At 42.2% G+C, this 13,461-nt stretch overlaps 1 protein-coding gene across 1 annotated transcript; it reads right to left on the bottom strand.

Moving 5' to 3' along the window:
* Positions 1–1,559: 1,559 nt before the first annotated feature.
* Positions 1,560–2,270, bottom strand: LOC137833943 (uncharacterized). Its single transcript, XM_068642012.2, has one exon. The coding sequence runs from the start codon at positions 2,268–2,270 to the stop codon at positions 1,560–1,562; it is 711 nt and encodes a 236-aa protein (XP_068498113.2).
* Between the last annotated feature and the right edge of the window lie 11,191 nt (positions 2,271–13,461).

The raw sequence follows: 13,461 nt of genomic DNA, 5'->3' as shown, positions 1-13,461 counted from the left end.
CTCAGCATCTTGGGGCCGGCTGCTCCATCCACGAGTCGGTCAATGTTGGGGAAGGGGTATGAATCTTTGGGGCATGCCTTGTTCAGATCTTTTTTTTGTAATCCACGCACATTCGCCGTTTGCTGCTTGCCTTCTTGACCATAACCACACTGGCCAGCCAAGTGGAGTACCGTGCTTCGGCGATGAAGCCAGCCTTAAGAAATTTTTCGGCTTCAGCCCTGGCCGCTAGCCTCTTGTCCTCCCCATGGTTCCTTTTCTTATGTGCCACCGGACGTGCCTCCTTGTATACAGAGAGACGGTGGGTGATAATGTCCGGGTGAACGCCCGGACGTCGGCCGTCGTCCAGGAGAAAAGGTCTGCGTTCTTTTTAAGAGTGAGGTGGATGAACTCTGCGTCAGCGGCCGCCATCGCCGTGCCAATGCTCGTATACCGCTCCTCCCCACCGAGTACTACTTGGCGCAACTCATCTTTTGCTTCGAGTCTTGGCTCGACTTCTCTTAGGTCCAGGTCTGCCATGGCAACGGTGTACCTGGGTTGGGGGAAGTGTCTCCGAGGGCTTCTACCTCGACCGACTATCTTCCGTTTTGGCGAGTGGCTGCCTACGGTCTTCTGCCGTGTTGGCTCTACTCTCAAGCTTTCTGCGTATCATTCTCTGGCGATTTTTTGATCCACGTGGATCGTCAAAATGTCGCCCGAGAGGGAGGGGAACTTCATTACTAGGTAGGGTGTTGAGATGATCGCCCCAAGCTTGTTAAGGGACGACCGCCCTAGGAGGATGTTGTAGGAGGTGTTTGCATCTATGACTAGGTATCTGATCCTCAGGGCTTTTGCTTGCTTCTTCTAGGTCGAAGGTTATGTACAACTCGATGTAACCCTTCGTGCCTACGTGTTCCTCGGAAAAACCGACCACGTGGTTGTTGTAGGGCATCATCTCTTCCACTGGAATTCTCATTGCCTTGAAGGTCTTCCAGTACAAGATATCGACTGAGCTTCCTTGATCTACAAGGGCCTTCTTGATGGTAAAGTTGTCAATGTCGACCGATATCACCATCGGATCGTCCTGGGTAGGGTCTATCCCCTTGAAGTCTTTGTCCGTGAACGTAATTGGTGGCATTCTTGGTCGGACGGAGACGAGGTTTACTTGGTGGACGGTGTGCAGGTGCCTTTTCTGTGCGCTGTTGGAACTGCCGCCCCCCGACGAATCCACCTGCAATGGTGTTGATGACTTCCCGGCCTCTACGGGTGTCGGTTTTGGGGGGTTCGTCTCTCCTTCCTCGTTGGTCACCGAGCCGATCACCTTCTCGTGGTCCCAGGGGGGTTCGGTCTCTCCTCCTAGGAGTTTCTTCTTTGCACGGGGAGCAGCGTGTTTCTCGGCTGCTCCGCACGAAGCGTCGTAGGTGGCCTGCCTGGATGAGCTCTTCTATCTTGTCTTTCAGAGCTTGACATTCTTCGGTTGAGTGACCGGTGTTCTTGTGGTATCGGCATTTTTTACTGCGGTCAGCGTTTTCAGGGCTTAGGGCCCTCCGGGGTGGTGGTATTAGCTCAGCGCTGAGGGCCTCTTATAGTATTTTGCCCCTATCGACGTTCAGAGGTGTGTAACGGGAGAAGCGGGGTCCTCGGGTGTCCCGCTTTTGGTCTCGGCCAGCCCTGGGCCTTCCTTGTCGTTCTCTATCATCCTTCTTTTCTCCACTGGCCTCAGCGCGGGCGGTGTTTCTGAACTCGCGGAGTTCCTCTAGCTGCATGAACTTGGCCGCTCGGCGTCTAAGATCATCGAGACTGGTTGCGGGCTGCATGCACAAGCTATCAGCGAATGGACCGGGACGCAGGACGACCAGCATGTGGTGCATTGCCACCTCAGGGCTGAGGTTGCAAATGCTTAAAGCGGTTTTACCGAACCGGTCGATGAATGTTCTCAGGGATTCTCCTTTCTCTTGGTGAACACCGACCAATGCTATGGATGTCAGGTGGTGGGGGCGGCTCATTGCGAACTGGATGTCGAACTTCACTATCAGAGTCTCGAAGCAGTCTATCGAGTTCAGGGGGAGTTTAGTGAACCAGCTGAGGGCTCCCCCCTTTAGAGAGGTGGGGAAGAATCGGCACAAGACCGCGTCGTCCGTTGTGTATAAGCTCATGTGGGTTGTATACGCGTCCACATGTTCGTCAGGGTCGGTCGTCCCATCATACCGATCCCTGTTGAAGCCTTTCCACTTGTCTGGCAGGAGGGTATCCATGATGAGGTCGGTGAAAGGATGGCGCCGCTCGGTACCCATCGTGCCGGTAGTGTTAGTCGTTTTGTTGGGGTGAGATTCCCCATCCATCTCCAGGGTGAGGTCATTCTTCATCTCCTTCTCGGCCTAGAGGGCGGCTGCTGTAGCATAGGACTTCCCGGCCTGGTAGGTCATAACGAGGGACGACACCCCCTCCACCAGCCTTTTCATTTGTCTGTTCTCTTCCTGGAGGTTTTTGATTTCCTCCTCGTTCCTCTTAGCGGCCTCCTCATGGGCCTTCTTCATCTCAGCTAACTCCTTCTGAAGGGCTAACATCATCGCCGCCTGATCTGCCTCGGACATGGTTGCCATATTGCGGGTTGATACCATCTACTGCTACAATTCCTTCTTACTCTCCTCGGGCCCCACGGTGGGCGCCAATTGTTCTAGAACTAGTTTGGGGACTGGGAGAACTACTGTGCTATTCGGTCGGTCTTCACATGTTCAACACTCCTTCCTCGGTCTTCCTCGCCTTGTGGCTCCTCAGACGGGTGGGGTACCTGCAGATGGCACTCCAACGCTCAAGTCAGTAGGGTGTCGTATTCGGCTGTCAGAATACTGTAGATAATGACGTACCTTTGTCTTTGGAATGCGTGATATTTATATTATCTTGATGGGCCCTTGTTGTTGGGCCGGATTAAGGAGTTGGTTTGTGATTAGGGTTGGATTAGGTCATCTCTTAACCATGGGTTAGTCTTGCTAACCAGATCAATCTTTGACTTGAGCGTCCTATGTCAGTCAACCAGGTGTGCCACGTGGTCGACTTTGTCGTTTAGGTTAAAGTTTGGTTATCTGGGTCGGCCGAGTCAGGTAGACCAGTCGGTCATCCCAGTACAAAAAGGAGTTTCATTAAGGTTGTGGTCGGGAAGAAGGTCGCTACCTTTTTTATGATACCGGTACTCCACGATTTTCTTATATTGGACTCGGGAACTCGCACGTTTTCGCTTATGGCCAAGGTCGCCGTTAATCCAAGTTAATCCAAGAAGACCTGGAAACCTAGTCAATATTAAACAAGCTTCCCCACAAAATTCCTACGTAACGGTTGCTACGGGTTTACTTGTCGTCAAACCGACTTCGTGATCTTAAGGGTATACATCCGTGTCCATTTGATTTTGTCCTTGTTGTTTTATGTTGTTTGACTTATGTCTTTTGCAACTATCATGGTCTTCGTCACTTTGGAAGAGGGCAAACTCTTTTACAAAGAGCTCTACTAAAACAGCGACAAGGTGTTGTCTGGAAGGCCCAGCCGATTCAAGCCGAAGCCATGGAGCCTCTACCGGTCGTCCCTGTTGGTGAAGCCCTCCCGCCTCTTAATCTTAGTTCTAAGAAGGTTCACCGAGAGAAAGATCACAAGAAGTCCTCTTGTCGCCATTTCGACAAGTTCTCTTCAAGAAAATCTCATAAGTGGGAGTATCGTGAGGTTGACGTCAAGCCCAACTCATCACAAAACAACTTCTTGGGGCGGGATAGGCCACTTCTTTCGAGCTTCCTGACTTCTTGAAGTTAAGTGCGCGTGCTATAATGCTCGACAAGCACATGGGTTCGATTCTCAAAGAGAAAGACGAGACCGACGTAGAGGACCTCAAGGTTCAACTGGCTGAGTCTTCCTCTTCCCTTCAATATGCCTTGCTTGCCAACAATAATTTGGTTGGTCAAAACAAGGATTTAGCTGTTGAGTTGGCCCAACTTAAGTTAGAAAATGACTCGTTGCTAACCCGTTGCTTGATTGTGGAAGAAAAGGGGAAGGACGTGTCGGCTAAGAATGACAGTCTTAAATAGGGTCTTACTGACATGAACATGACCTATTATGCTGAGCAAGATAAGACCGATCGGCTACAAACAGCTCTGCACAAGGTTTAAGAGGACTTTTGTCGAGCACAAGATTTCGTACTCGATCAACATGAGCTCGACTTTTAATAATGCTTTGGAGCAGGAAACTTACTTTTATGGCATCCTCCTTGACGAAGGAAAATTCAATTTTAACAAATTATTTTACAAGGGGGAACTTATGCTTATCACTGATATTGATGACGATGACATTGAGGAGTCTACTCAACTGGCCACCCCTGGTTCTGATGACACAACTGAGAAAGCTCTTCCCTCTTACTTAGCTTAAGAGTTTTGTTTGGTGGGTTTGTCCCCTTTTTTTTTGTGCTTCTAATGTAGGCAATTTTTTCTTTTTGATGGTCTCTTTGTGCTTTGATGGCTTTCTTTTTTATGTAATAACTTTTGATATATGAATTTGCCTTTTCCCCTAGTTTTATTGTCTTATTCTTTTCTTAATGGTCGATACCTTTACTTATTCGACTTCGTTGTTGATTTGTCGGTTTACCGCTTTTATTACTAGGCTGAGTTCCTTTGTAATATGCATTTACAATAGGCTCGACTTGTAGGCGTTACTTAATTTATAATCCTTTTTTATTTCGTTTAGGCATAGATCCTTTTATAGATTCTTCCTTGACCTATCGGTGTTGATTTGCTCAACTTGTCGATGTTTATTTGATGATTTTATTTTGTTTGGCAGGGATCTTTTTACAAATTCTTCCTTGGCCTATCGGTTTCGGGTTGATTACATCGGCTTGTCAGCATTTATCTGTTTGCTTTGCAAGGATCCATATTTCAAATTCTTCCTTGACTTGTTGTTGTCTTATCCGCAGGGATCCATGCGCGGATTCGTCCTTAACAGATAGGATTCGTCCTTAACAGATAAGTGTTTTGATTTACAAAGAAAGATAGTCCATAAGACATAAATTCACTTCAAGGTGTTTCGTTAAAACCTCCGTGACCAAAACCCATTTCAGGAAAAAATACTGGTGGTAGGAAAGAGTACACTTACATTGTTTGACCTTAGCTCAAATAAATTTTAAATGGCTTGAGCTCCAAGTTCTTGGAATTTGTTGGTCCTTAAGATTCTCTTGTCGATATGCTTCGTTGCCCAAACTCTTGAAAACTCTGAAGGGTCGTTGTTTAGGCACTCCTCCAACAACATCGTTGGTCCATGAATGTTTGTTGGATTATCGTGTTGTGTCTTCCCTTCCCTTTGTCGCCGACCAGCTTGGACAGGATAACTTCCTGAGTATTTTCTTGTCTTCGGATATGTTGTATTTCTATTTCTTCAAAACCAACCATTAACGTGGATACTCGGTGAAAATATTTCAAGAGTAGGGGTTTTCTACCTTATATTCTTTGTTTACCTGGCTCACTGTTAGCTGGGAGTCGCTTCCACATTTGAATTTTTATGCCTCCGTGTCTTTCACAAAGAGGAGGTTGGCTACCAGTCCTCATACTCAACCTAGTTGTTTGACACCTTGAAGCCAAACTTTAGTGATTGCTCGATTATGATATTTCTCGATACCTCGAGTACTATTCTTGCTCCCCCTCCGATCTTGTTGGATGAACCGTCCACAATTGTTGTTTATTGCTTTATCTTAGAGTTTGGATATGAAATTAGCAAAGCACTATAATTTTATGGGTCTTTGAGGTTCGTACTTGATCTTGAAATCAAATAGCTCAACAAACCACGCTATCATCCGGTCGCCAACTCGTGCTTTCGGAGCACCTTACTTATCGAACAAACAGTTTTGACCACAATCTCGTTACTTTGGAAATAATATCGCAATCTTTAAGTTGTGTGCACTAGTGCCAAGGCGACCTTTTTGATCATTTGGTATCGGGTTTCAGCATCGTGCAAAACCTAACTCACGATATATACGGGCTTCTGGTGAGTTGTTCCTTGGGCAATAGCGGTGCTTATGGCTTTGGCCGACACGACCAAATATACAAGCAAGGGGTCCCTCACTCATGGCTTGCTAAGGATGGGTGGAGTCGTCAATCCCTTCTTTACAAAGGAGAAGGCATTCTCGCATGTTTCATCCCATGCAAACTTGTTGGCCCTCTTCATTGATATGAGTATGGGATTTATTTTATCTGCTAGCATGAGCATGAACCTTGACAGCAAGGTCAATCTGTCGACGAGTCTTTGTACATCTTTAAAGTTTTGGGGGCTTTGCATTTGCTCCAAGGCTTTGGACTTGTTGGAGTTTGCTTTGATTCCTTGGCTCGTTAGCAAAAGTCCGAGGAATTTTCCCCCGTTTACCCTGAATACACACTTTTTGAGATTGAATCTCATGTTGAACTCTTGTAACATGCCGAAAATCTCATATAGACTTCAACGTTCTGTCTGATTTGTTCTCTAAAGACACAGTCCATTAGTCTTTGGTACGTAATGCCGCATTTTTCAGGCCGAATGGCATCACTTCGTAACAGAAGTTGGCCTTGTTAATAATGAATGCAGTTTTCGGCTTATCAACCTCGTGCATACTAATTTGGTTGTAGTCAGAATAAGCATCTAGGAAGCTCGTGATTTTGTGCTCTGCTACACCGTCGACCAATCTATCGATGATGGGAAGGGGATTGCATATTTTTTTAGACATGTTTTTATTGAGGTCGGTATAATCGGTTGAACATGCGCCACTGTTTGTTCCTTTTTTTTACTAGGACAATTCTTGTTGTTTACATTTCTGTTTTTAGGCTTATTTTGAGTTTTATTGCTGTTTTCTTAATTGTGCCTATCATGTGTTTGTGTCTTTTCCTTTTTGAATCCATACAAGTTTTGTCATAGTCATGTTTTTCCAAGAAATGTCATCACTTCTTGTAGTACTTTTATTGAATTTTTTTGTTTCTTGCTTTGGTATAATACAGTTTTCTGAGTTTGATATTTGATCCTTTGTGCATTTTCTGTTTTAGTTTTGTGTTCATACTTGTATTTTAGATCTATACAAGTTCCTATACATCATTTCCATTATGTCTTTGCTAGTTCTTAATTCTGTTTTTCATTCCTGTTAGGATTCCTCTGTTTTTCTGAAAACGTGCTTACTGTTTCGATTTATTGCAATTGATTTACTCACTGGAAAATTCTGAAATTCTGGATTTGTGTTCTTTAAAGTGTTATAAAACAGTAGAAAAAAGAAGTACTTCAAAATTCCAAGTACAAAAAAAATGATAAATCAAAAACAAAAAGTGTGCAATTCTGCCGAAAAAAATACGGTAATCTGGCAGTGATTTTGAAAACTTTATCTCAATTAATTGGCTTACTGTTTTTGAGTAATTCCAGTGCCTTTGTTGAGCTAAGATCTTGAAATTTCTGTGGTTAAATTTTCAAAATCCAGTTCTCTTTATATCGTTCCAGTTAAATCAGTGAACATCAAGCACAGTTTGCATAAAAATATTTTCCAGTAGCTCTGTTTTTGTTTTCTTCATCTACTCCAGTGCTTTTCTTTAGGTATCTTTTGTGTGCCTTCTTTTTCATTGAGTACCTTATTTTTCTTGCTTGTCTTTTATTCATTACTCTTTGAGTTTGTCATACATCTAGTATTCCTTTTGTTATAGCCTTTTATTGCTTATACCTTTACTTGCTTGTCTTTCATTATTCATTGGTTTTGTGGTGAAGTGCTTTGAAGATTGTGTGCTCTTGCTTTGACATATTTCATTTGAGGATACTCAAGGCCTCAAGATCAGCTTGGTCAAGGGAGTATTCTTTCTTTGAGAGTGATTTTCAGTGCCACTTCACTTTGGCAGTTGGTTCCAAATTCTTTTGGCTAACTTTGTTTTCTTAACTTTGTTTGCTGTTTTGTTGTTTGCTGTTTTCTTTTCCAAATGGCTTCATATTACAGTGATGAGTGTTACAACCAGCATTCTCCTAGCAAAGCTTATGTCCTTGGTGAATTAAAGGAGGCCAAGCGAGCTCTTACACAAAAGGATGAAGCTATTAGACGGTTGGAGGAAAGATTACAACACCTTGAAATGAAGCAAGCTAGGTCCTCTCATTCTATTCATTGAGAGCATCATCATCATAGACCTTCATCAAGAGGCTCTTCCAATGATCATGGCCGTGAAGAAGAACATATAAGAAGGAGGCCTCAACCCAACTTTCATGGATATAGACCACCTCATGCTCATGAAGATCAACGTGAAGATGGCTACTACCGTGATGCAAAGGCCAAGCTACCTTCGGTCAAAGTTCCTAGTTTCAATGGGGATAGTGATCCTAATGTGTATCTAGATTGGGAGGCTAAATGTGAACAGATTTTTGACCTCCATGAGACCCTAGATGAGCACAAATATAAGCTAGCCACCTTAGAATTTAGTGATTATGCCATGAAATGGTGGCATGGTGTTGTAAAGGACATTATCTATCACAAGGGTCCTCCCGTGGACTCTTGGAACTCTTTAAAGGATCAAATGTGTCGTAGGTTTGTGCCACCACACTTTAGGAAAGACCTCATGTTGAAACTCCAACGAATTCAACAAGGAACGCTAAGTGTGGATGCTTATTACAAGGAATTAGAAACGCTTTTACTTAAAGTTGATGTGAAAGAAAGCGAGGAAGCTATGATTGCTAGGTTTGTGAGTGGTCTAAGGAAGGATATTCAAGATATTGTTGAGTTACAAGAGTATTCATCATTGGATTCTTTAGTTCATCTTGCAATGAAGGTGGAAGCCCAACTTGCTAAGAAAAATTCTTTCAAATATGTTTCCAATGATGGTTACTACAACAATTCTTGGAAGAACAAAAAGTCTTTTTCTAAATTTCCTTCCAAAGATTCTTCTTTCAAACTCAAAGAATCTAAGCCATCTACTTCTAGGCCTAAATCACCAACTAAATCGTCTAGTAAGAAATGCTTTAAGTGTATGGGTTATGGTCACATTGCGGCTAATTGTCCTTCTAAAAGGAATATGTTTGTGCATAATGGCATTGTTATGAGTGAGCATGATTCGGATTCACCTAGGCATTCTTCACATTCTAGGGCATCTAGTGAGAATGAGAGTGAAAGTCCACTAGAAGGGGATTTGTTAGTTGTGAGAAGACTTCTTGGACAAGTTTCACAACCTTTTGATGAAAGTCAAAGGGAAAATATTTTCCATACAAGATGTCTTATTCAAAACAACATTTGTTCCTTAATAGTGGATGGGGGTAGTTGTGCTAATGTGGCTAGTACAAGAGTAGTAGATAAACTTGGATTGCCTACTATCTCTCATACAAAGCCCTACAAATTGCAATGGCTTAGTGAAGTAAGCGAAATAGTTGCGAATAAACAAGTCCTCATCCATTTCTCAATTGGAAAATACAAAAATGAGGTATTATGTGATGTTGTGCCCATGGAAGCAACCCATGTTCTTTTGGGAAGGCCTTGGCAATATGATAGAAAAGTTTTTCATTATGGCTTTACCAACAAACTTTCTTTTGATTTCCATGGTCACAATGTTACTTTAAAATCTCTCTCTCCAAGGGAAGTCCATGAGGATTAAATTCTAATGAAGAAAAAGAGGGAGAGTGAAAAAGAAAAAAGTCCTAAGCCTACACTTCTTGTGTCTAGGCATGAGGTTCAAAGGGAAATAATGGCTCACAATCCTATCTTCTTAGCTATCCCTAGACCTCTTAAGTTAGAACCACTTGTTGATAGTTCTCATGCCTTGGATAATTTGGTAAAGGAGTTTCAAGATGTGTTTCAAGATCCTCCCAAAGGCCTTCCACCTTTGAGAGGGATGGAACACCAAATTGATTTGATTCCGGGATCTTCCTTACCAAATCGTCCGGCCTATAGAACCAATCCAAGTGAAACCAAGGAAATTCACCAACAAATAGAGGCTTTGATTGAAAAAGGTTGGGTCCAAGATAGCATGAGCCCTTGTGCTATGCCTATTATCCTTGTCCCTAAGAAAGATGGCACATGGAGCATGTGTTCGGATTGTAGGGCTATCAATAACATTACAATTAAGTATAGGCATCCCATACCTAGGCTTGATGATTTGTTGGATGAATTGCATGGTTCTCAAATCTTTACAAAGATTGATCTTAAGAGCGGCTACAATCAAATCTGTATCAAACCGGGTGATGAATGGAAGACGGCTTTTAAGACCAACTTTGGCTTATATGAGTGGTTAGTTATGCCCTTTGGTTTAACTAATGCTCCAAGTACTTTCATGTGCCTCATGCATCATGTTTTGAGACCTTTCATTGGTAAGTTTGTTGTTGTTTATTTTGATGATATACTCATTTATAGCTTATCTTTGAAAGACCATAGACTGCATGTTAGGCAAGTATTAGAAACCCTTAGGAAGGAACAATTGTATGCTAACCTTGCTAAATATATGTTTGCACTTGATCATATAGAATTCCTAGGGTTTGTTATGAGTAGCAAAGGGGTCCATGTGGATCAAGCTAAGGTGGCGGCCATTCAAAATTGGCCTACACCTAAATCCATGAATGAAGTCCGAAGTTTCCATGGACTTGCTTCTTTTTATAGAAGATTTGTACCTAACTTTGGTACAATAGCCGCACCACTCAATGATATAGTAAAAAAGGATGTAGTTTTTCAATGGGGAGAAGCACAACAAAAAGCTTTTGATATTTTGAAGGAAAAATTGACTAATGCTCTCATCTTAGCCCTTCCTAATTTTGCTAAAACCTTTGAGATTGAGTGTGATGCTTCAAGTATAGGCATTGGGGCTGTTCTCCTTCAAGAGAGCCACCCCATAGCTTATTTTAGTGAGAAATTGAAGGGAAGTCATCTCAACTATTCCACTTATGATAAAGAGTTATATGCACTTGTTAGGGCTTTGTTTACTTGGCAACATTATCTTTTTCCTAAAGAGTTTGTGATTCATAGTGATCATGAATCTCTTAAATATTTGAAAAGCCAAAACAAACTTAACAAGAGGCATGCTAAGTGGGTGGAATTCCTTGAGCAATTTCCTTATGTGATCAAACACAAGCAAGGAAAAATAAACATTGTGGCCGATGCACTTTCTAGAAGATATGCCTTGATTACTCTTTTGGGTTCTCAATATCTTGGCTTTGATCACATTAAGGATCTTTATCATGATGACCTTGATTTTTCTCTTATCTATCAAGAGTTTCTTAAAGGAGGACACAAAGACTTTTTTATACAAGATGACTTTCTTTTTAGAGGAAAACGTCTTTGTGTTCCCCAATGCTCAATTAGATTATCTCTTGTTAGAGAAGCACATGAGGGAGGATTAATGGGTCACTTTGGGGTTGCTAAAACTTTGGCTGTGTTGCATGAACATTTCTGTTGGCCTCATATGCATAAACATGTTCATAGTTTGTGTGATAAATGCATAGCTTGCCGCAAGGCTAAATCTAGGATGCATCCCCATGGTCTATATACTCCTCTCCCTATCCCTTCAATGCCTTGGGTTGACATTTCTATGGATTTCATCTTAGGATTACCCAAGACATCAAAGGGAAAGGATTCCATTTTTGTGGTAGTGGATCATTTTTCAAAGATGGCTCACTTTATTCCTTGCCACAAAGTGGATGATGCATGTCATATTGCAAACCTCTTCTTTCAAGAAGTGGTTCGTTTGCATGGGATTCCTAGAACTATTGTGTCCGATAGAGATCCAAAGTTCTTGAGTCACTTTTGGAAGACCTTGTGGGGTAAACTTGTGATGGAGATCAAGCTCAAGTGGACATGGAGGCCAATCATCAAGAGCAAGAAGAGGTTGAGGCTCAAGTGGAGGACGCCCATGGAGATCAAAGCCCACCTCAAAGGCTTACAAGAAGCATGTTCAAAGCTTTAAGAGCTAATAGACGATTATTTTCTCTTTTTGTAATTTCTTTGTGTGAAGGTGCTTAAGAGGGAAACATTAGAAACCTCTTTTGTTAAAGCATCTTTAGGTCTTTAGTTAGGAGTATTAGGGGGGGTGCGTTAGTAGATAGGTGTAGGAGTAACTAGGGAGGTGCCAAAGTGAGAGAGAAGGTCACACCTTCTTCATGACCATAGTTGGCGCCACTTTCATTAGCTTTTGGGGGGAATTTTGAATTTAATTTGCCTTGCATTTCAGCACCTCTAGGCTATAAATTAAGGTGCTGCCCTTGTACATTTCAGATTTGAATTTTGATTAGAGAAACTATACTCAATTTTTGAGAGAGCATTGGAGAGCTTTGTGACTTCTTCACTTGATGGAAACCATCTAGCCACATACATCCAAATAATGATGATGAAGAAGAAGCATTGGATTTGAGGACAAATCCTTTTCAAGAGGGAGGGGATGATGGAAGAGGCCCAAGCCCATGATAGAAAAAGCCTAAGCCCAAGCCCAAATACAAGTTCAAGCTTCAACTCAAGCCCAACAAATAGAAGATATGGGCAAACTAAGCATCATTGGATGTCTTTCTTTTGTAATTACTTTTGAGTATTTTTAGTAGAACATAAAGGGAGGTGTAGATATAAATATAAGAGGTGCAAATGTATAAATCTAAGTCACACCTTCCATGTGACACAAAAGAAGGTGTAGGTATAGATTTAGGAGGTGCCAAAAATAGAAACCAAGTCACACTTCCCTTGTGACTAGGAATTGGCTCCAAATTCAAATGCTTCTCATTTGAATTTCCCTCCACTTTCTTTTTAATTTCCAGCCCCCTAAACACTATAAATAAGAGGGCTTGGCTCATGTATTTGCAAGATTAATGAGAGTAAAGTTATGCTGCCAACATTGTGCCATGCTTTGCTTCTACCTAGTTTCTAGGCTCTAATCTTCATCTTCCTCACCTACTATAGGGCTGGCCGAACCTCCCTACTTCCATACACATCATGCACCTTCAAGATCACCATAGTTCCTAGGAGGATCTTGCACATTTACATCCATGGCTTCCACACCATTTTTCACATGATTCCAAGAAGAGCTCCATGAATTTGCCATCATCACTAGTCTTATCTTGATGGTTCAATGGTTGCCTCAAGTGGCGGCTTGCACACTCATCTTGGAGTCTCCATCCTCCTATTGGCGTGATCATCCAAGCATTCCTCCATCTTCATGAGCTTTCTCTTCTCCTTCCTTACGTCTCTTTAATTGTTCATGTCCTAGTTTGCTTCCTTTGATTTTCTGTTCGGTACTTTTGTTGTTCTTGCTGTTCTTGCTTCGGTTTTGTGTTTCTACTGATTCATCCTTGCTTCTTTTGTATTTTCTAGCTTTTATGTTCGGTACATTTCAGTTCTATGTTGTTTTGTTCGGTGCAATTGCTTTTCCTTTCACTTTAATCGGTTCAATTTGACAATAATTGGAACTTCCATATGAGTTTGTGTTTTGGTACTAGTTTTGGTGAGTTCTTGTTCATAGAACCTTGATCCAATTCTATGTTAAAGTGCCTATCTCATAACCAACTCAA

This window comes from Phaseolus vulgaris, chromosome 5 (genome assembly GCF_051622355.1).
Source record: "Phaseolus vulgaris cultivar YP4 chromosome 5, ASM5162235v1, whole genome shotgun sequence".
Lineage (NCBI taxonomy): Eukaryota > Viridiplantae > Streptophyta > Magnoliopsida > Fabales > Fabaceae > Phaseolus > Phaseolus vulgaris.
This window is presented reverse-complemented; position numbering and strand designations above follow the sequence as displayed.